The sequence below is a fragment of the Bacillus rossius genome, chromosome 10 (assembly GCF_032445375.1).
Source record: "Bacillus rossius redtenbacheri isolate Brsri chromosome 10, Brsri_v3, whole genome shotgun sequence".
Classification (NCBI taxonomy): Eukaryota; Metazoa; Arthropoda; class Insecta; order Phasmatodea; family Bacillidae; genus Bacillus; species Bacillus rossius.
Genome location: NC_086337.1, coordinates 51,937,316 through 51,959,923, shown reverse-complemented (window position 1 = coordinate 51,959,923; position 22,608 = coordinate 51,937,316). Strand labels below are relative to the sequence as shown.

General features: G+C 38.7%; 1 protein-coding gene across 1 annotated transcript in view; it reads left to right on the top strand.

Moving 5' to 3' along the window:
- The window catches only part of LOC134536128 (cell adhesion molecule Dscam2-like), an 81,026-nt gene that overhangs the window by 23,890 nt on the left and 34,528 nt on the right, over positions 1-22,608 (top strand). Inside the window, exons 12-17 of the mRNA XM_063375713.1 lie at positions 766-905; positions 2,117-2,273; positions 4,439-4,804; positions 6,662-6,847; positions 8,184-8,471; positions 12,209-12,353. Of these exons, the coding sequence (XP_063231783.1) occupies positions 766-905; positions 2,117-2,273; positions 4,439-4,804; positions 6,662-6,847; positions 8,184-8,471; positions 12,209-12,353 (1,282 nt within the window). The remainder of the gene's footprint in view (positions 1-765; positions 906-2,116; positions 2,274-4,438; positions 4,805-6,661; positions 6,848-8,183; positions 8,472-12,208; positions 12,354-22,608) is intronic.

Genomic DNA, 22,608 nt, shown 5'->3' with positions numbered 1-22,608 from the left:
GGCCTGAAAGTTTTTATTGAGGACCTCATGATTTTTTTAATTTGAATGTTGGCAGGTCTGCCAGTGCGTCACGTACAGTACAATTTTCTGAGAAACCTGTCACGTACGGAAATTAACGTTCGTTTGTTTGTTTGTTCGTCCCGTATTACCGACTGCGATGAAACTTTGGGTGAAGTGTTTGCGTGCACGCCCGCGAAGATATTTCCGACTCGGTAAAATCGTTTCGCAATAGGCGCGCATGAGTCATTTTAAAAAAAATTGTGTGTATTTCTTTTTTTAATGTGCACACGCATGACAGAATTGAATTGAGTCGGATACAAACAGCGAAATTTCGATTCATGTGTGACATGAGCAATAATAGGTATACAGTACATTTATTCTTGTAGGCACTAGATGGAAAAAAAAAAATTGTGTATCCAATAGCACTTCAATGAACAGAATTAAAATAAAATTACTTTCTTTACTTTAAGTTAGCATTGCAACTCCTGCTGGTTAACATTTAGTATGCTATAGTAACCAAGACTAATATTATAGAGAAAAAAATGTGATGGAAAAAAACATTATTGAACCATACGTTAAGTTTATTCAGGGTGTCGCTGTACTGCACACTCCAAGCCTAATATATATAAATATATATAAATTGATTAAATAGCTGAAACATGGGTTACCTGATGGTTATTTTGAAACCATTTAAAATGGAATATTGGCATTTCAATTAAAATTGTGTGGAATAAATGTGCCACACATAATTAATTTTTTTCCCAGTTCCAGGTCCTCCGGAGTTTGTCAAAGCGCTGGTCATGACGTCAGACAGCATCCTGGTGTCCTGGACTCCCCCTGCCGAGCCTAACGGACGCTTGCTGAAGTACACCGTGTACATCCACTCGGTGCAGAACGGCAACCAGGTAACGACAAAAGGTCTACGTACCGAGTGTCTCTCTCTCTCTCTTTCTCTGAGCTTTGAGACCGCAAGTGTGTTCTTTCTGTTCACCGACACTGCAGTATGAGCTATGGTGAGAGGCAAAAATTGTATTTTTTTTTCGGATGGATTTATATTTAAAAATAAAATTTTTGGTGTCTTGTGATTCCTTTTAAATAAATATAGTTTAGAGAAAATAACGTAACATGAACATGTAAATAGACATTAAAAAAAAAAAAAATTCATGTTAGAATTTTGGTAAATAAAAAAACAAGTAAAGGTTTTGAATATAAATACAAACTTTGAAATTACCATAAAACATGCTTTATGTGACAGTGTTCTGGTTTAGTAAAACTTAGAATTACTATCATTAATTTAACCATCAGTTTCTGTTATCCGTCATCGTCTAAAAACAAAAAATGTGAGTATCAACAAATGGACAATAATCTCTAGGGATGTGCGAATCCTTGATCTTCAGTTCGGTTCGAATCCGATTCGAATCCCTGGCAATATTTGAGATATGAATCCAATTCCGAATATTAAGCACAGAATAATTAAAAATAACTGATTATTTTAAAAATAATGTGTGTTCTCTATTTTCTAACTGTAACTACTAGCAATTATTTATTACACTGAGATTGAAATGTTTATAATTATGTAAACATAATTAATAATAAACACTTTAAAATATGAAAAACCAAAACATATTCGATTCTCTAACTCAATCGTAATAAACTACACGCCAAAAGGGAAATCTCAGTTTTATAAACGTTTCAGCAAACGAAACCATTTTTTTCTCCAATAAATAGCCAAGACGTTTTTTTTTCTTTTAGGTATGTAATTGTTTTCAGTTTATAGTTTACTGTACGACGAAATTCGTAACTATTGTTCAAGCTCTCGAAATCTCGAAATTCTTTTAATGTCAACTGTGTTAATTATTTAATTCACATATATCTTTCTTTTGATACATCATATTATAAATACTTATGTAATAGTAGCCTAATTTTTGAGCCGTATTAAATTAATTTATAACTCTTGTGAATATTCGTGATACTGTTCGAATCCACGTACGTACAACGATTCTGGGTTCGAACCGTACCCGAAAATATCGGGTACTCGCACATCCCTAATAATCTGGTCCCTGGTTGTGACGTGTACCCCCTCGCGGCGGTGGGCTTGTGACCGTGGTTGTCGCAGGACGTGCAGAGGGAAGAGGTTTTCGGGGACGGTGAGCTGATGCTGGAGGCGCGACAGATGAAGGAGCACCACCGCTACGAGTTCTGGGTGACTGCGGCGACGGGCGCGGGAGAGGGCCCCAGCAGCGTCCGGGTGGCGCAGACCCCCACATCTCGAGGTGAGCGAGCTCTCCCCCGCTCCCTCTCGACCGCGTCTCCGCTCTCCGCTCCCTCTACCGCGTCTCTGCCCTCTCGACCGCGTCTCCGCTCTCTCGACCGCGTTGCCGGGCGCGGTCTCCCACGGGCCGCGGCCGGATGGCACAACCATACTCCCCAGGGAAGAAATGAAACAGATTACGAACAGATGATTTTAAAGTTTGCAGCAGATAGTTGGGTTCAATATATCCAATTATTGTAATGATATAGAAATAAAATATGTGGAGTTAGGTAATGTGATTTGGTTAATTTAGTTTTCAAGTTCATCAATATTATTCAGATTTGATGAAATATTATTGTAGTTATCTTGACCAGTCCAAGATAACATCGTTGGTTTTATTAATTGTACATAATGAAGATTAAGGGTTTTATTTTTAGTCCAAATTTCGGTTTTTAAAACAGAGGTTTTCCGTGTCATTGTTTTCATTTTTTATAGATGCTGTTTTTTTTTTTTTGTAATTTTCACTCCATCAAAATAATGGTAAATTTTACGTGCTGCAGTTTCACGATAGAATAATTTGTAATCATATTGTCTGAAACAGATACACTCAGAGTAATAAAAAACAAACAAGCATTTGCGGTTTAAAAAGTGATTCTGTAAGACATGCACAGTAAATAGAATTAGATTAATTTTTCTGGTCCATGCACTGTGGTACAATTCTTTGTCCAGAAATAAATATATTCCTTGAATTTCAAACCTTCGAAGAGGACGTCACCACGAAAATTCTTTCTGGTGCTCTAGCCGCCTCCCCTCCTTTGCCTCTCCTTCCCATCTCCTGCTATTGCAGTGTACCACACCTCTTATGCTTGGCGCCTGCGATAGGCATAAATACGGGTGCCAGCGGTGCTTCCGCCTTCTTTCGGGTTAAAATATTGAGTAATGCATTAGTGTGCAAAAGGTCACTTGCGTGGTCTTGACCTCTGTGACGGGAACATCACGCTTGCATGGCCGAATTTAAAGTAGAGTAAAGTTTTCTGTTTGATAATTTTCTTGGGTTGTCATTTGTGTGTGTGCATGATGGCTGCCTTTCTTCCAGTGACTTTTCGGTTATTTTATATTTTATTTGGATTGCCATCACCAACATTTAAATGTTTTCCTTGTGTTTGATAAATTAACGTAACTTTGCTGCACTGCAGTTGTGAAACGACCACGAGGCCACTCAAGGTGTAGGTGTGTCCCGCATGCCGGACTTTCGGTATGCTCGAACTTCATTATTTTGTTTACCGTCTTCTTATTGCTTGTTACTGCCTTAATTTTGTAGCTTTTCATATTATTTTGAGCTTTCCTCGTTGCTTCATGCAGGCTTGCTTATGCCTGTCACGTACAACTTGTGCATGCAGTATTCACGCTTTTTCTTGACGTTTTTTGTGTCTACTGACTAGATTTGTCATGTTGTTTTGCTGTTTGATTACCCTGGAGCTGTGCTGGCTCGCATATTCTTTAAACGTTGCAGCAGACTAGGTATATCATAGTAAATTATGTACAGCGGTACCATATGGTTAACTTGTTTTTATAAATGTGTGCGTGCTTCGTGACGTTCGTAAAATTTTCTTATATTTATGTTTGTTTATTATGCATTTCATGTATGCGGTTGCTAGTCCTTATTTGTTCAGTATGACATCAATTTGTATGTCTCATAAATGGTTTACTAACCATATTGTGTTAAATATTTATGCAGTCTCTCAGTCTGTAGTGAATTATACCTATTGGCAGTATGTATTTGTATTGGCCTTTTATTATCCAGCTATCTATTTTATATCTTTTTAAGTGTATGACTTTGAAGTACGCCGTGGTATTTAAAATTTTCCTATCACCGTGGTTCAAATGTACTTATTTATTAGAAAGCTCCTAATTAATTCATGACAAATATAGTAATTGAAGGTATCGACAAGTTGATTCTGGCAGCTCTGTTGAAAACAAGTTAATATGATGTTCGCATGGTTCGAGGTTTCACTGCGAGGAAAAAAAATCGTCCAGCTTCGATCCCAAAACCGTTGGATGCTGAACCGATTCAACGGAAGGAATTTGCCTGTTTATGAAAAGAAGAGAACGAGTCCGTGTTTTGTGATGACAGGGAAGCTTTGCACTCGGACATAGTCTGTTACCAGGAGTGGATCACGTGCGCAGTGCCGGCGCGGATAGCGTCCTTCTCGCGGGCGGTGGCGGTGGGCGCGGGCCGGAGCGCCGTGCTGGCGTGCCGCGCTGTGGGGCTCCCGGCTCCCACGCGCTCGTGGCGCGGGCCAGGGGGCGGTCCTGTTTCCGCCCGGCACGAGGTCCTGCCCGGCCGGAGCCTGGCGCTCGCCCCCTTGCGGCCGGGCGACGCGGGGAACTACTCCTGCCTGGCGGAGAACGTGTTCGGCCGGGACGAGGTCACCTACGCGCTCTCCGTGCTGGTCCCGCCCGGCCCGCCGGCCCTCAGCGTCGCCGGGGTCACGGCCGACAGCCTCGCGCTGGTGTGGCGGGTCACCTCCACGGGAGGCAGCCCCGTCACAGGTCCGTCCCGCTCGTGGACCGAGTCTCGTCTTCTGTCGAGTTCAGCTGATGCACATTCCTCTACCGGCACTACAAATCGTCGGCTTACTTCCGAAACCGCGTAACTCCATTTCAGTCAATTTCACAGAAGAACTTACGAGCTTTCGGAGCACGGTTTCGACAGACAAAGATACGAGGGTTTTACGATTTGCGAATAGAAAAGAGACTAAGTATAGAGTTGACTTACGAGGTTTTATCAGCGTGTGCACTATTGAAAAAAATGAAAAAAAAAATAAAAAAAATACACACCAATCACATCCGGAATATAAAAAATCTGGGGAAAATCTGGACTTAACGAGTTTTAGAAGTAAGCTGGCGAAATGAAACTTGTTTTTGTAAAAAAAAAATTTCAGTTCCTTGAAGTGATTTGACACAGAACTTGCTTAAATACTTAATAATTAACTATTAACTACTCACTTCATTTAAATTCAGATACTTAAATGTCCATGAGATTTTATAATCTCAACAACGTGCCAGCCAATTCAACCATGAAATAGTGACAGTTTCCAAATACATAGGGATGAGTCCATAAAGCACACGTCGCTACATTCCTTAGCTAAGGCAGCCACAGTGGAAAGGATGCGTTTCCAAAGGATGGATGATAAACCAAATACATTAACTGCTAACACTACCTACTGACAATTTGTTGTACTAAAGTGCTCGTAGCCATTTTGAGTCATAATATCTACTGAGATTCAGTTAAATATGCATAGCAACGACCACCATTGGTAAAAAGAATTGCAATATTTTAAGGTAGCTTGGATGTTATAAAATGGTTAGCAATTAAAATAAATATTGAGTTAGGCATCCAAAGATATTAAAAATAACAATAATGAGCATTAAATACAATTTATAGCTTATGGTTCACCTATCGCCTATCGGTGATACTTACACGTTACACGTATGAATGATTTTTTCTTTGTCTCTACGATATTTACAAATTTAGTCCAAATGACACTGTTTTGGAGAAATTCATATCGTGGAACATTTAAGTTCATAGTTGTTCAGTAATGTTCTGTGTTTTTTTAGTGAGCATATTTCACTAAAAATAAAACCAATAACACCAAAATCTCCTGTTTTAAAAACGAAATTGGTCTAAAAATTAAATCATAAAAATTTTGTCTCTGTCTACCAGCAATAGACTTATACGTAATTTGGTCCTTCTACTAGGGTAAATGTGTGTATTAAAAAAAAAAAAAAAAGAAACTTTTGAAACTCAAACATGTCCATCTGGTTGGGAGACCTCCCCTCTTCTTTAGACAACTCTCTTTTGTGTGTGTGTGTGTGTGTATATTTATGTACGTACTTGGTACTGCCAAGAATGTTAGTCTTAAAGTACATATGTAGTTATAGTTTTAAGTTAGTAAAACCTTTGAATATATTATACTGTATAGAAGTCGCCAGCTCAGGTTAAAATTTCTAATACGATTTAAGGTAGTTGGTTAATTCACCGCTGCAATCGCCACCATCTCTAGGGCATCGACTTGTGGTGGTCCCTAGCAGACAAGTGTCGAACTCTTCATACACCCCCTCCCCCTCCCGTTGAACGACCTTGAGCTGCAGTGAATGTTGGGTGGGGGGGTGCGGGGGAATGACAGCGGGCGACAGTGCTGCGCTCTAACGTGCAAATAACAACCTAAGACAATACAGGGCGTTACGGCAGCGCCCTGCAGCGGCGAAGTTCCCGAGCTGCTCCATCATACGCTCCTGAAAACCGTAGAGTAAATCCTATCCACTCGCGACTTCTATACAGTGTGTATATTGAAAGGTAAAACGCAGTCAAGTGCTCGTTGAGTGTGTGTGTGTTCGCGGCCCCAGGCTTCGTCCTGAAACACAAGCAGGAGCGCGGGGACTGGCAGAGCCTGCTCATCGACGCCGACTACTCTGCGTTCACGCTCCAGGGCATCAGGTGCGGGACCAGCCACCAGCTGTCGCTGTCCGCCGCCAACGCCATGGGGACCGGCAAACCCAGCGCCGTCGTCTCGGCGGCCACCACAGGGGCAGGTAGCCTTCCCCCTTCACACGAACCTAGTATCCACTAATACTAATGTATAGGGACCGGAAAAATTTGCGGATTCAGTGACCTCCAGGATAGACTCCAATATCCTCTACACACTCGGGCAAATGCCAACTGTTCACTGGCTGTTGACTTGTGAATCGTTCCGACTGGGTGGCCTGTGATTAGACACTTCTATGAGTGAGGGTCTCTAATTGGCCCTCAGTCTTCCAGATTAATAGTGAACCAATGACAGAAGCAGCACTAAGGTATAATTATTTGAATTTTAACATAACACGGAATGAACCCGCGAATTTTTCAGGTCTCTAATAATGTAGTATTCACAAATGTAGAATATTTTTCAATCCAAATTAAAACAAGCAATGAAACTTTTTTTTTTCAATTTCCCAAGACAAAGAAATATTAGTAAAAAAATACAGTAGAATTAAAAAGAGAAAATAATAGTACTTGGCAATGCATTTTTAATTTGAAAATTGTTTTGTTGATCCAACTGATTACATACATAAAAATAGTGAATGTTTTTAAAATACTTTTTAACAGACTTATAGATAATTTGAGTAAAATGTATTTTTTTTTGTACTTAAGTCTTGTAAAGCTGATTTGATTTGTAAATTTTTGGAAATAGCAAATGAGAGGAATGATGATTAAAAAAAAATTAATTAAATTATTTTTATTCAAATATAGCCTGGCCAGAAAACGGGTTAGGTAACCCATGTGCAATTTGTTAGTTTATGTGTTATTTTTTTATGAACAAAAAACCATGAGAGGTTAAAAAAATTTCAAAGTCTGTATTTTGTACTGAAAGTATATTTGCGCCTTTATGCAAGTCGTGAAGACAATATTTTTTGAGAATGGAAACAACATAACCTTGCTTACCCGCGTGAAAGATAAATATATTTTGAGGGGCACTGTGATTGTTTTCTTTTCGTATGTAATGCATGAATGCATCTTCTGGGATAATTTGTAAAGTGTCCAAGAATAATGGCACATTCCAACCAAAATATTTTTTTCTTTATTGCTTTATTTTTGATTTACGTACTTCCAGATTCTAACCTAGGGTCGACAGTGGTTACGAACATTGAAGGTTAATTTCCAATTTTGCTGCTGAATATTGTTAGAAGTTGATGGGTAAAGGAGGTTTAAAAAAAGCTCTTTCCTACCCTTCTCCTTCCCCTTCTACCCCTCCACGTTCGGACCCAGCCCAACAGCGATATCAGAACTGCCGCACGAGATGACCTAACGTAAGAGGCAAGAAGTAGCTAATTGAAGTAGTGTTTATGCTGTTTTTATGAGATTTAAGTGACGGGGCTACGTCTGTTCCAGCTCCGAAAGTCCCTCTGGAGGAGGACTTCCTGGCGGTGAACTCGACGTCGGCCACGCTGTACCTGGAGGCGTGGCCGGACGGGGGCTGCCCCATTCGGTTCTTCGCGCTGGAGTACCGGCCGTGGGGGTCGGGCGACTGGACCCGCCTGCCCAGAAGCACCGCCCGCGATGAGCTGACGATCACAGACCTGAGGCCGGCCACGTGGTACGCCCTCAAGGTCGCGGCCCACAACGACGCCGGCTACAGCCAGCAGGAGTTTGTGTTCGCCACCAGGACGCAAGCGGGAGGTGAGGGTAGCAGCATGTCTCCGTCGCACATTCGCAGGAACGCTAGCCACCTTAACCGAGGACGTGACGGATTAGAAAACTCTATCTTCGAGTTTCATTACTGTACCTTCCCTTTATGTCGAACCAAAATTAACACCCCAAAGTGGAAGAAAACACACAGCATAACTCTGAAATGCAACTAATTCACCTTAATAATAATTCAATTCATAAATCTTCAGTTTAAGCTTTTTTGAAAAATAATTTTATACTTTTGTACTTGTGTACAATTTTTCCTAAGTATATTAGAAAAGTTAAGACAAAAATAAAAGTGTTTTTACTAAAGAACTTAACGAACAATTCAGTAAATAGAAACATTCACTTTCTAATAATACAGACCTGGCTAAAGGCCTACAGAGAAACACAAGTAAATAAATATGTATCTAGGTTATCAGTTTTTTTTAATATAATTTTGTACGTATGAATATTATTGTAATAATTACACTGGTGAAACTATGTTATCACCAGAAAGAAATACAAACCATTCAATCAATTATTTATATATTTCCCAACTGCTAGTTATGTTCCAATAAAATTAGAGGTGTAAAAGTAACGAAAAAAAGCTTACCGATATGTATTCGTTACTATAACAATTAGTACTCGTTACTATCGTATCGTTACGTTACTCGTTACTTTTGATACGTACCTCATAACATGCTATGTTATGTAAGAGCGACGAATCGAGTCTTTTGCATACGCGTACAGTATGACGTCGCGGCGTTGCAACGTTCGTAATTTGTAGAAAACATACCTATACATAACATACCAAACTGCGTAAGGTGAATTTTTTCACTTTTCCGTATTTTGAACCAGACATGTGTTTAAGTCATTCTAAATTTAATTCAATTTAATAGGTAAAGTGTACAACTACAAGTGAACTGTTGACGTAATCTACTTAATTTGCAATGGATTTACTATTTTGAAAATTTTAACCGTGATCTTATTTTATATCACAATAACATCACAATCCATTATGCGTCGATTATAATGAAAAAGCAAAAAAATAGGTGTCGAAAATTATTTATTGACAATAAAATTTAAACAACATTCTAATGATAAATCCCATACTACGATAAATGCGAGTAATGAAATGCATCCGTGTGTAACATTTTGTTTCTCGGTACTAGATGGCGCACCCGTTACTCAGTACCGAATACATACGGTTTGCTACAGCTCTGAATAAAATAGTTTCTTGGGTATGTAAATAAATTTTAGTAATTTTATATACTTGTGCACAACACTAGCAGCATATGTATATGTACAACATTTATTAAAATAAAAACAATGATGACAAATGCTTAAATTATTCATACAAACTTAGTTAAAATGGAAAACCATAAAATCTTTACTATAAATATTGTTTTAGGTACATATATTAAGTGTTTTCCCACAAATTGTCAAAGAAGGAAATCAATGTAGGTAATATTGGATGAACGTTTTATTACAAGCGTCTTTAATTTAGTGACATTAAGTAGGGTTACCAACTATTTCACCCTGAGCATAAGGGACACTGAACTCCACCTAATAGAGCGGGGTGTCCGGGGGTACTCCCCCGGAAAAATTTGAATTTCTAGATGCAAATTGGTGCTATTTTAGCAGTTTTTGTATCTGAAAATAAATTATGCCCTTGGTTCAAATATTAAATTTTTTTGTATTAGTGTAATAATTTTTTTGAGTGATGAATTTAATACATAAAGATATTTTTAGTTAACAAAGTATACAATTTCCAGATATCTCATATGTGATTGAACATTGGTAAACTAACTTCAACTCTCTCCAATGCAAAATGTGATCAGGAAAAAAGTGTGGGAAGGGGAGGTTTGCTAAACCCGCTTAGCCTTTCCCCCGCCCCCCTTAGATTAGAACCACCCCTAGGGACACCATAACAAGCAACTTAAAAAAATATATTTTAATAAATGTATGCCTAACATATATTTTCTCATTTTTCATTTCACCAAACAAACCCAACTTTAAATTAAATGTCATCTCGGGTATATAGTATACAAAATGCAAGACACAAAAAGCAATGTTTCACAAAAAAACTTAACTTGGCAACAATTTGCCACCTGTCGACGTCAACATGAACTATTTGGTGGCCAGTGAACTGCGGAGTAAACGGAGCCTCGCAATGTCGCAATACATATAACAGGTGGTGCGGCGCAGGAGGGGAAAATACTTTTTCAATTTAATGCGGGTGTGTGAATTGAACTTTAAACAAGATATGGGAAATATCACGTCCTGTCCTGCCTACATACGGGATAATTCTTTTAGTCACAGAATACGGGAAATCCCGTACAATACGGGACGGTTGGCAACCCTAACATTAAGACAAAATTGATTTTTTTTTTTTAAAATGATGAAATTGGCATTTTTATAACACCATAATCTTGGCTCTATGTATTTCAAACAAAAAATTGGACAATTGCCTGCAATATGTTCTAAATAATTTCAAGTGGATGTAACTTTACAGTGAAATATAAAACAATGAGTTTTGTTGTTAATAACAAACAGAAAATAAAGATTTGTGCTCAGTTCTTACCTGGAGAACGTTTTCATCAACAATAAGTCATGAGTCAACCCTTTAGATCTGTTAGCACATAAGCAGAACAATCTGTGAACTTTGTGAAATAGTCTCGCAGATTGATCTGTTTTCTAGTAGACTGGGATGAGTTGCAGTCTCTTGAAAGAGACTATGTATGGTTTTATGTATCCGGTGCAGCCTCATTTTAAATGTTCCTGTTGGAATAATTGAACAGAGAACTCTAGTTTCAAATCCTTCGGCAGCATAAGAGACTGCATTTATACAGTGTAATTTACAAGGAATAACTGCAAGCATATTAAGCTACTCTACGTAATGACAGCTCACATTTTAAAAGGATTACCATCATGGCCGTAGCCAGGATTTAGTGGAGGGGGTTCAATAAAACCATGATATAATTTTTTATGATTAATTTTTGTTAATAATCAATTATTAAAAAATAATGTCACACTAAAATCTATGAGAATACACAGTAAACTTTTAGAACTCCAAGGTTTACACATAAAAATATAAGTAAAAATTTTGCTTCAGAAAATAAAACTGAACATATCATATTTTAGTTTTAATTATTTTTCATGATAATTTGTTATTAAGTCAGTTTAATGGTTTAGTTAAAACAAGTCATATATATATACATATATATTAACGTTATTAAATGCGTGAATTACAATGTGAAATTTCTATGAAAGATATGAAAGAATGAAAGAATGCTTACAGTAAAACATGTGCAAATCAGCATTAAATACAGGTATAGACTACTTGAAAATACAGTTTATGCCGCACGTCCGGCTATAATTGGGAGGAAGTGCATCATATTATATCCCACTATGAATTACAATAATCCTCCTAAAATAAACTGTGTAACCTTAAGTTGTAAAGTTGCTGTAATTTTCTTATGTCTTTGCGTTTCAGATTTTTAATCCGGGGTCCAGACTACACAGACAACCCCTTTCCCTTCCCCCTCGGCTAAATCACAGTTACTGTTCTGTAGTTTTTCCAGATTTTCTTTTAGAACACTCTGGACTATAGGACATATTATTTAGTTGGCATTTTTGTATGGTTTTGGTTGCTGACTCGTAAACACCCCTGATATGGTTATGAATCACGCCGTAAGTAACTCAGGAGCATAGCAATTCTTTCACGAGGCATCCCTCTGTTCCAGAAACCGTGATGCCGTACGTTGTGCCCAACATGTCGGAGCAGCAGACGTTCATCTACTCCCACTTGAACATCATCATACCAGTGCTCTCGGGCATCGTCTGCACTGTCGCCATATCCGTGTGCGTCTGCATAGCTGTCAGCAGGAGGTAAGGCTGCTCCTTGAATGTTAATTACCACTTTAAGGGGGCCGTCTGGTCAGGGTGTGTACGTGTGTCGGTGAGGCGGGATGATAAGCGTGATGCTCGCTGGTGCCTCTAGCGCAGTATCGCCTCTAGTCTAAGTGCATGGCTCTGGACTGGCGCGCAGTCTTCTCGTCGCCACAGGAAAACTGTGAAATTTGAGCGGTGACCGTAACATAATATGGAAAAGAAATGAAGATAAAGATGTAATGCAAGGCCATTAAGTGCTTCCAAGAATCTGTACCGTTTTTTTTTTTCGCCTAAAAATTACTCTGAAAATGTGTTATAAGCCATTTTAACTCTTCAAAAAAATACAGTTTAAACACTTAATTCGAAATCAAAAGTACTTTTTGGCCCTCAGTAAATTTTAAAATGCTTTTCATAAGCAGACTCCACTCAGATATCTTGAGTAGTTTTAAATTGGGTTGTTTTTCCTGAAGCTCTGCGCACCGCGTGTGTGCCCGGGCATACACACCCTTAAGGCTCAGCCATACATACCTTCTTGGTTTTGTATTTTATATTTTCACTAAGAAATATTTTAAGAATGTGGCACACCAAGTATCCGACTTGGAAAATTATTGTGGATGTAAATATTTCCTCGCATTTACGGCCGGCAGCGTATTGTTTCTACAATAACCTAACAGCCACTCAAATACGAAAATACAGGATTAATTTAACAGATAACCTAAATGCATGCTGTGTGGTAGTATTGGTACAGCTTTGCACTGAATATGTGACTGGGCACATGCGTGAGTAGACTGTTAACCATGAGACTGCTTCGGGTTTCCGTCAGCGGCAATGTGGTTCATCCTGCAAGCTCTCAACTTCTTGAAGGACGTCACAGGGCTGGTGGCTCTGCGGGACTTTGTGCAAGTCCTGTGGCAGTCAAAAGAAGCCATGGCCCTGGGACAAGCGGTTTTCAAACCCTACAACTAAGAAAAAAATCTAAAGGCTGTAAATGTTACCTAGGTGTATTTCATAACTTGTAGGTTTTCAATTATTTCTATCCTACTCTCATGGTTAACTCATGCAATGAAAAGATTTTTGAAACTGAACCGGTGCCCCCTCGAAGGCCTGGCATCAGGCGCACATTCCGAACGTGGTATAGATACTTCTTATTTTTGTTTGGAAAAGTCATAGTCAAACATGGATTGATTACATAATAAATTAGTTCATTGGGGAAGTGTATTTTTATATTCATGTGGATTTATTATTTTTTAAATTTATACTTTGTATTTAAGTAATGCCAATGCAATAATATTAATTTCATCTTGGATGACCAGCGGCCATTTTGTATTCTAGTACTTTTCGCCATCATGGAATTGAATGCCCCACTCCCTAATGTTGCAATTTTCGTTACGGGCACCACCTTGAAAATCCGTAATTTTTATACTAGAAATTCTGAAAAAAATTTAAATTTTAAAAAAATTAGTGATCAGATGTTATCTCCTACAGCAACTCGAACAGAGTTGCCAAGGGAGATAGGGTGGGTTTTTATCTTGCGAAGAAACTTAAACAGTTTTGTGTACAAGACACTTTTATTGGTTATGATATAGCACACGACAAACATGCAAACTTGGTACCGATACGTCACAGTTTGCTTCAATAGCTGAAACAGGTTAACAGCAAATGGCTGACGATCTCTGTGAACACAAATTACACACTTTTAATTTGATGCAATAATCTCGTAATAACAGCAAATAATAACCCTGATATCTAGCGATTATGTTAGTAATAGCAACAAACAATGTAATTCATGTATTCTATATTCTTTGAATTAATTTACTGATATTTCCAAAGTGCAAACTATACTTAACTTTACTCAATTACACACAATCTTTATCCGACACACAATTTAGAACATACACTTGATTTAGACCAACGCCACGAGTTTGGGTCCGCCTTCCATTTATATTATATTCAACATTTAAGTCAAATCCCTAGTGGCGCTTTCGCCTACACACTATTGAGGTGTGGCCAACTCGTTGTCTTTCTATTTCCGGTTAACCGGCGTCTCAGTCCTGTCTCTATCAATTTACAACTCTACGTACAAAGTCAATTACGGGTAAGTTCGCCAACGCTGCCTATAAACCCCTCTTTGCCGTATGCGGACGATGTAGATGTCGACTTGCACTCTCGTTGCGCCGACTCGCTCCTTCGCTACTCGCTGAGCGAGTGCCCCTAATCACTATTTTCATTCAGGGGGTATTCGCCCATCCCTGAGGACTTCAAATTTCACTAGCAGCTTTTCACAAAATTACTCGCCGAGCGAGTTCCTACTCGCTCCTGACGAGTCGTGGCGTCTGAGGTTAAGTCCGTTTCTTCTTATTATGTCGTCTGCGGCTAAGTCCCGGTCCAGTGTGAAAAGTTAAAGTTCCACTTACTGCTTGTTGAAATTCGGCTAAGTCCCACCTCGGCTGCTGATGGAGGTGATAGACTCTGGAGATGACGGTGCGGCTGCCACAGGCAGAGTCCGGTTGGTGTCTGTCTCTCGTGGCGGAGCAGCGATTCCCTTCTGCCCCGGGTGCGGATTTTTCTAAGTCGGCAGCGAAGTTCCGGGCGTCGTGGGCGATGGCGGCAGTGTGACGATCAGTTGTCTTCTTCGGAGCGGTGTTGTAAGCCGAAGCCTCTGGCTGGCAGCCAGGCACCTTCTGCTTGCTGCGATTTTTTTTTTTTCCTAACCTAACTAAAACTAAGTGTATTTTGTTTGGGAGGGTCTGGGTTAGGGAAGACTCTAGGTGCGTCCCAGGCCGAAGCCTTTACGCCTATTCATGCTGGGTTTATGCCATGCAGACAAGGGAGCATGCATCGTGTGCTTGTTCGGGGATTGGCCAGCCATGGCTGCGATTGGCGCCATGACTAACTCCTGCTTGCTGCTTGCTAAGAAACCCGTATTTATACCCGGCGAACCCAGAGTGATATCATCAAGTGCCAATCAGCACAGACTTGACGTGACATCATCTAGAGCCAATCAGCGCTCACTGCGTTGTAGCTAAGGGCTCGGTCGCCTGTGAGTCTCGGGTTTCCTGGGGCCTAGGAGTTATGCAACCTCTTAGCCTCCCGTGTATTGCAGTTGTCCTGCTTTTTGGGGAATTCTCGTTAGGTAGGATTTTCCTACCATAACACAGATTTAAATAAACATTTATTTAATAACACCATTTCACATATTTTTACTGTTGCCATCTTGGATTCTATAAACATTGCACCTTTCGTTATGCCCGCCATCTTGGATGTGTAAGACATTGTTGCAATATGCATTATGGTCGCCATCTTGTATTATAGAACGTTGCAATCTTCGTTATGGCCGCCATCTTTAAAGAGGGAAAAAATAAAATTAAAAATACCATCAGATCCTTCCTCCACAGAAGCCGCCAGCAGACTGATCTCCCACCACTAATGTCAAGGTATATATCGTCAGCTAGTATTATGTCATGTCCGCCATATTGTTTTCGACAGCTGGAGGACTCCATCCTATTTTCGTCTGCTAGAGTGCACTGCCGCCATGTTAGTTTAACTGTTACCTGAAACATTAGGGGGTGGGGCATTCGATTCCAGGATGGAGGAATGTTGTAGAAAACTATTAGTATGAATTTCAAATGGCAGATAGTTTGATAAAACAAAATAGCGGAATTCAAAATGGTGGATCTAAGATGGTCGCCGGGCTGAAGGTCATCCAATATGGCCGCCGTGACGTCATGGTAATCGGTCATTGACCCCATCCTAGTCCACAGCCTGAAGACTGTCCTCGGATGCCCATTTGTATACTATTTAGGCTCTAGGGGTAAGACTCTTGCCTGAAAGTAATTAATTCCTTTTGTGTTGTATTTTTTTTTTCACAATCATTTTTGATTTTTTGCACACATGAATAGCATGTAGTCAAACATGTTTACAATTTTATGTAGAGTTGAGGTAAAGATTGCGCTTGTTAACCTTGAGGGGCGTGTTCGAATCTCGCCACGGGAACATTTTTTTTCTTTTTTAATATAATCTAATAATAATGTTGAAATATGCTCAGTAAAGTTAAATTTGTTTGTAGGAAGTATTTACAAAATTATTTCAAACGTTTAAACAAAAAAACATACTGGCCTACTTATTGTTATGGTATTTGTTATAAACTGTTTTGGTAATGCCTTAGAAGTATTTTTTCTAGCATGTACAGAAATGTTTTTTAACTGTTAAGTGAATTTTAACAAGTCGTGCAGTATTATAGTAATAAACCTGTATATAGTTGCACTTATCACTGATTTGATGATCGTGTAACGCTGTAAGATAGCAGGCTTCTGAGACCCGTATTCTGTAGGAAGCCACACTTGCCGTTTTACACACAATTACAGTTACATAGTTTTTTTATTGTATATATGTATTTAAATTTTTAACCAAAATATTGGTATTTGTGCCGGAAATTAGGCATTTCGACACCTTTTTAATTTTTACTATAATTTTAAATTAATTTTGGAAATTTTATTTTTCTAATTTTATTTGGTTACAAGGGGGCGATTTACTTTTCGTTAGGCCGGTGTACGCCTCGTGTTTAAACTTTGTGCCAGTAGTCTGAAGCACCTTTCCCAGAGACGTATCTGATATTTTGCAGATCTAATACTTGGCTGGCAACCAGCTTAAAATTTCTCTCGCCTGCAGTCACGTCCCGAGTTTGTAATATTATTTCTCTTCATGACCAAAACTGCATAGAGCAGCTTCTGGGCTGCAGGCTGCTACTTCTTAGAGACCTGCTGAGAGTAGTAAGTCTTGTCACGAACGGGTATCCCGTGGACGGTTGTTCCCAGCTTCGTTGCGCCTTTTGTTTCCCCCCCTCCCCCTTAGTTCTGAGAAATCCAGGAGCAGTGACCTGACATGAACTTAGCCAAGACGATGGCCTATTTCAAGGACCTTCTCCCTGGTCCTAAAGAGACCTCCGCGACACCTAGCGGCAGAAAAAAGCAACTTCACCCATGGTGGCCAGCGAGCTGAGACTACGCTCGTGACACCTGGCGGCGAGTCAGTTCACCGCCTCCGTTAGTTCCCCTTTACACCGCCAGAGCGCAGCGCCGCTACGCCTTATGGCCATATGCTTCTTCCTCTCGACCTGTAGAAGTCGATTGTTTGTTGCTTCCTGTACCTGCCGGTAGAGACCGCAGCAGTCGCTCTTAGGCGCGAACTACTGAAGTCGTGCATACCACCACTCGGGCACCTTCGGAAATTTTCGGCCTAGAACCGAACCTTCCCCCTCCTTTGACCTAGGGCCTCACCGCCCGATTTAATTAGGAGCTTTGTCCGCCATTGCGGCACTCAGTCCTCTGACCTCAGCTACTGACCACGTCTTCTCGGCGTCCTCTGTGCTAGGAGGCTTTTCGCGGGAATTGCGAATTCGTGTGCAGAAGAGATGTAGTCAGTTGCTCTAAGGGATGTGATCCCATTTGTTCAGTAGTCGGTCAGTAGTAGTAATTAGTTCAAGTCATGTCTCTAATTTTAAAGTTTTAGTATTTTTTGTATTTTTTTTTTAAATTTTTGGTTTCGTTCGCGCATCCGCGACTTCTCGGTCCGCGGCATCCTGATGTCGGTGCGAGACACCTAGTGAACTCCGAACTCTACGCCCTGTTTGGTGAGTAATCCGGCCTTTTCCCCCACATTCCCGTTTGTTGGCCTTTTGCGCCGACGGTGTATGACTGTCTGGAAGCAGGTCTAATTCGTTTTGAATTTGACTTGGGTTTCAGACATGGTCGAAGTGCTGGAGAGACAAATTGCTCCCAGCTCGTGGTCCTGCACCTCCACTGCGGGTCACGTTAGAAGAGATGTTTCCGCGACCCGACGTTATCTTTTGAAGGCCCGGGTGGTAATGTAAAATCAACATCCCCCCCTTTATAGCTACGAACTACATAAATCGAATGAATAGCCTACCAGCGAACAGTGCTTTCCTCAAGAACATGTAGAATGAATAAAACCTATTATCGATGTAATCATTGGACGAATCAAATTTTGGTGTGATACTTATAAATTTTTTTTTATGTGATTGTTTGTTGTTAAAGTTGAGTATGTGTTGTTATAATAATATCGGGCCGGCCCATTCTCGAAAAACTTAAATATATTGTTAATATCATTAATTGGGAAACTTACAAATGCCAAATCAAATGGAAAACAGAATTCATTATTTACATTTTTAAATAAAACAGGGAACCTATTGACCAAGCTACTTGTGTAGTGTTAATTTATTTATGATATACCTTCTTCCCTTAAACAATCCACCAGCTCCCAAGTTGCCTGTGTGCAGGGAGTTCCAAATTGTCTTGTTCTCAACCTCGTGCCCCCTCTGGTCAATAACTTTATTTTTCTTATTATTCTTACCCAGCAAGTTTCCAAGGCTCTTTTTAATTAATTTAATTTTGAGGCACGAGAGGCGTTACATATTTTAGAAGAGAATAATTCATTTACCACGTTAGCATTATGTAGTTAAAAAAATTAAACGTTAAATTTCGTGTACTATTTTCGTATTATACGTTTATTTGCAACACAGAGGTTATATGTTTACACGTCTCTTGCGAATATTCACTCACATTTATAATATAATACGAACCAAATATTACTGCAAGAGTTGAAAAAAATAACGTTTTGGAGGACAAAAAAAAATTAACATTCGCTTAATCAGCACACTGTTAAAACCGTTAAATATTTTGTAAACCTTATAATTATTATCTAATATTTTAGTCAGGAACAAATTTTTGTTTGACAAAACCGTTGCTTCCAGGAGTTGGAATGAAAAAAATTAGATAAAAAATTGTACCATATAAAGTATTAAATCCGTTCTTATTCATTTTTAACTTTCTAACTATATTCTAAAGTTAATTTTTTCAACCAACCATTACTGCAGTGTGTGGAAATAACAACCGTTAAAAAAAAATACATTACATATTTTGTACCTAATAGGTTTTAATTATTAATCTTGATGTATTAGTGAAGGTAAAAAAAAACCATAACTACCTTCAAACACCCACATACGTCTATGACAGCTGCCGAAAGTAAGCACGTGTAAATGAGACTGCATTAAACGCGTGCTGATAACGACCTGTTAGCCTTAAGAAGACCGTCCATCGCCGCTCTACCACTCTGGCTCTGGGGTAGAGCGCCTGCCTTGTGACTTGTAGGACCCGGGTTCGCGCCCCGGCTCCTCCAAGGCGGATTGCCCAGAGAGAATGGTGGCATTTTCTCTGGTAGGAATACAATCCCTTGTAACAAGTCAGGCTACCAAAGAGACGGTGGGTGGAAACAAAAAATCTGCTAAGATGGCTTCCGCAGGGGGAGCACTTTCTTAGTGTTCCCTCTGCGGGAGCCATGCTGGGAGGTTTCTCCCGGGGGTGGAGTTTTGCCCAAAATATTTTATTTTACTGTTTAAAATTATACAATTTTCCTTATTTTTTAGTTATAGGTAAAAATAATAAAGTAGGTAATCCATAAAATATTACATGATTTTAACAATATGCCATCGTTTTAAAGCCGTCACATAAATAAAGATCAGACAACGGACTAAGATTTAATAATTGTAGCCAAATAATGTTAATCAATCCTAGTGTATATTTGACGTATTTGTTATGATTTTTTTTTTCAAACCCAAACGATCATTGATTACCAGGTCTTATAAACTATAAATCGTGATAAGAAAATAATAACGCCAAACGGCTTTCAAGTTTTTATTATAAGTTAATGAGTTATTTTATTTTAAAGTCAACTATGATTTAGCCCCTTTCCTCTTTCTCTGCCATTGAATTTTTTAAGAATGAATTAATTTGTTTATAATAGCTATAATATACATGATAATAGTGGATATATCTTTACAAATTTCACGATTCTAATTCAATTCAAATAAATTTTTTAAATAAAAAATGTTCACGGTCCTCTCTTTCTCATTCCTGAACGTTGCACTTCCGACTATCTTGTTTCTGTATATGATAACCATCTCGCTACTCTCCTGTGTACCAAAGAGCAAGAACATTTAAAACATGGAATACTGTCCTCCTTCCCATATAAATGCATTTTACATGTCTTATTTCGACTTTCTTGCTGCCTACAGAGACAGAGAGATTATAGTAATTGCGCTGCTATATGCCACCACATTGATATCATTCAGTCTTAAACTATTTAGGATACGTTTATTGGTTTTTATATTTTTTTTAAATTGAAACATGTTTCCATTGTAATGCGTTGTAACGTGTTGGGCATGTAGGTATAGTAAGTTGTAAAAAAAAGCATTTATTAACATGATGTTAGTTGATAGGCGGCAGTGGTTGCTAACACGTCTCTCTCACGTGGCGTAGCCGAGACTCGAACCCAACTCCTCGGCCTGTCTGTCACCTGTGAGCTGGAGCGCACACAACGTGTGACGTAAACATTTAGCTTTAACTGAGATACAAGGATAATGTTTTTTAAATAATATTGTAAATCAGTCGTGTTGTAATTTGCGGGAATGTGAAAAACATTTTTTCCCCTTTATCTTTTTTTTTTAGAAATAAAAAAAAACTGAAGAATTTAAAGACACGTGGTAGATCTCAGTATTACAAGTTTCTAACATTAGGCCTTTACTGTGTTAACTAACGAACGTAACACGATATGATGTGAAAATATTTTCTTAACATTTTAGTATTACGTTAAAGAATATATGATTTGTAACTTGTATTCCAGGAAATTAGAAAGATGAACTAGAGCGACATTAATATCTCTTTCGTTACAACCTACAGGAGTGGATAGTTTTCGAAGTAAGATCGTTTTATTTTTTTGGACAAAGATTTAAGGTAATATTAATATTGTTTTTAATGAATTACTACAAATTTTGTTACTAAAATAGTTTTAACTAATTTAAAAGCCATTTTTTTTACGTTAATAAAACTGTTTAAATACAATCTAGGCGTTTTACAGTCAATTATAATGGAAATGAAGGTAAATATACTAAAAAAATTAATTCCATTTTGTTTTTCTACTCTTGTTATTTCAACCCCTTGCAGTAATGTTAAAGTTTTGTATCAAAAAATGTTTTAGGTAAAAATTATAATAATAAAAAACAATTTGATAGTAGGCTATATCTACTAAGGGAGTTATGATTTTTAACCCCTTGCAGTTATGGTTGACGTATCAAAAACTTATTCAGACAAAATATTTTTTATGCATTATTCCTACGAGTTATAAAATGGATGTGGTATTGTTTATATTAAGTTTTTTTTTGATAGAATATTACCTATTAGCGAATTCGACCGATATTTTCCACGACTAGACTTTAAGTTTGGAAGTGATTTGGGAAACATTTCTACAGTTCTCGTGACCACGAAATTGTGATTTTTTTAAATAAACGTTTGATGTGACGATGGGTTTGGGGGTCTGTGGACCATGAAACGAAATATTAATAAAACATTTTCTGGACGTCGCACTATGGTGACGTCAAACTAAAATATAACAACGTGTTGTGGGCTTATATTTTGGTTGTTTATTCTTGTGTTTTATTGACGCTTGACGAGGCGATTACAATGCCATCTTGTGTCAGCATCGGGCAGTCCTACTAGCATATTTGAAGTACCAATCTTAAATTTTCTTTTATAGGTCGATAATATGACGATTTTAATTAGAGGAAAAAATTGTTTTTTTGGCATGTTGGACTTATTACAAAAACAAAAAATAATGTAAGCCGACGTTGGGATTTGATCTTGTTAGCTGATGGTGTTCACGAAACTTGCATTCATGCACTTTACTGTTCTTTTTTTTTTTTTTTTTTTTTTTTTTTAAAGATTGATGGCACACTGGCAAGTTTGGACAGTCACCAGTGTGCAACAATCTCCCCCCCTTAATGTTGTAGTTGGAAGTCACCCCGAGTCATAGAGGAATGGTAGTGTTCGTTGAAGGTTGTTATTAAGACAATACAAATTACACCCATGTCTTACCCGGGATTCGAACCCGGAGCCCCCGCACCGTAGCCCGGTGTGCCGTCGACTGCGCTACGGAGGCCGACTGTTCCGCTACGAAGACTAAATATAAGCCTTCAATACATGTGGTGCTATAACGTATTTTTTAATTTGTTGTTTAATTTTAATATTATTCTTAGTCTGTGGGACCACCTGTGTATTTTCGTTCAAAATAAAAAAAAAATTCACTAGCTATCATGTTAAACTACTTTATCTTAAATACTGTAATGTTGTATCCTGTTTCTTCATAACAATTGAATAAAGAACTTAGTCTGCATGTAATTTTT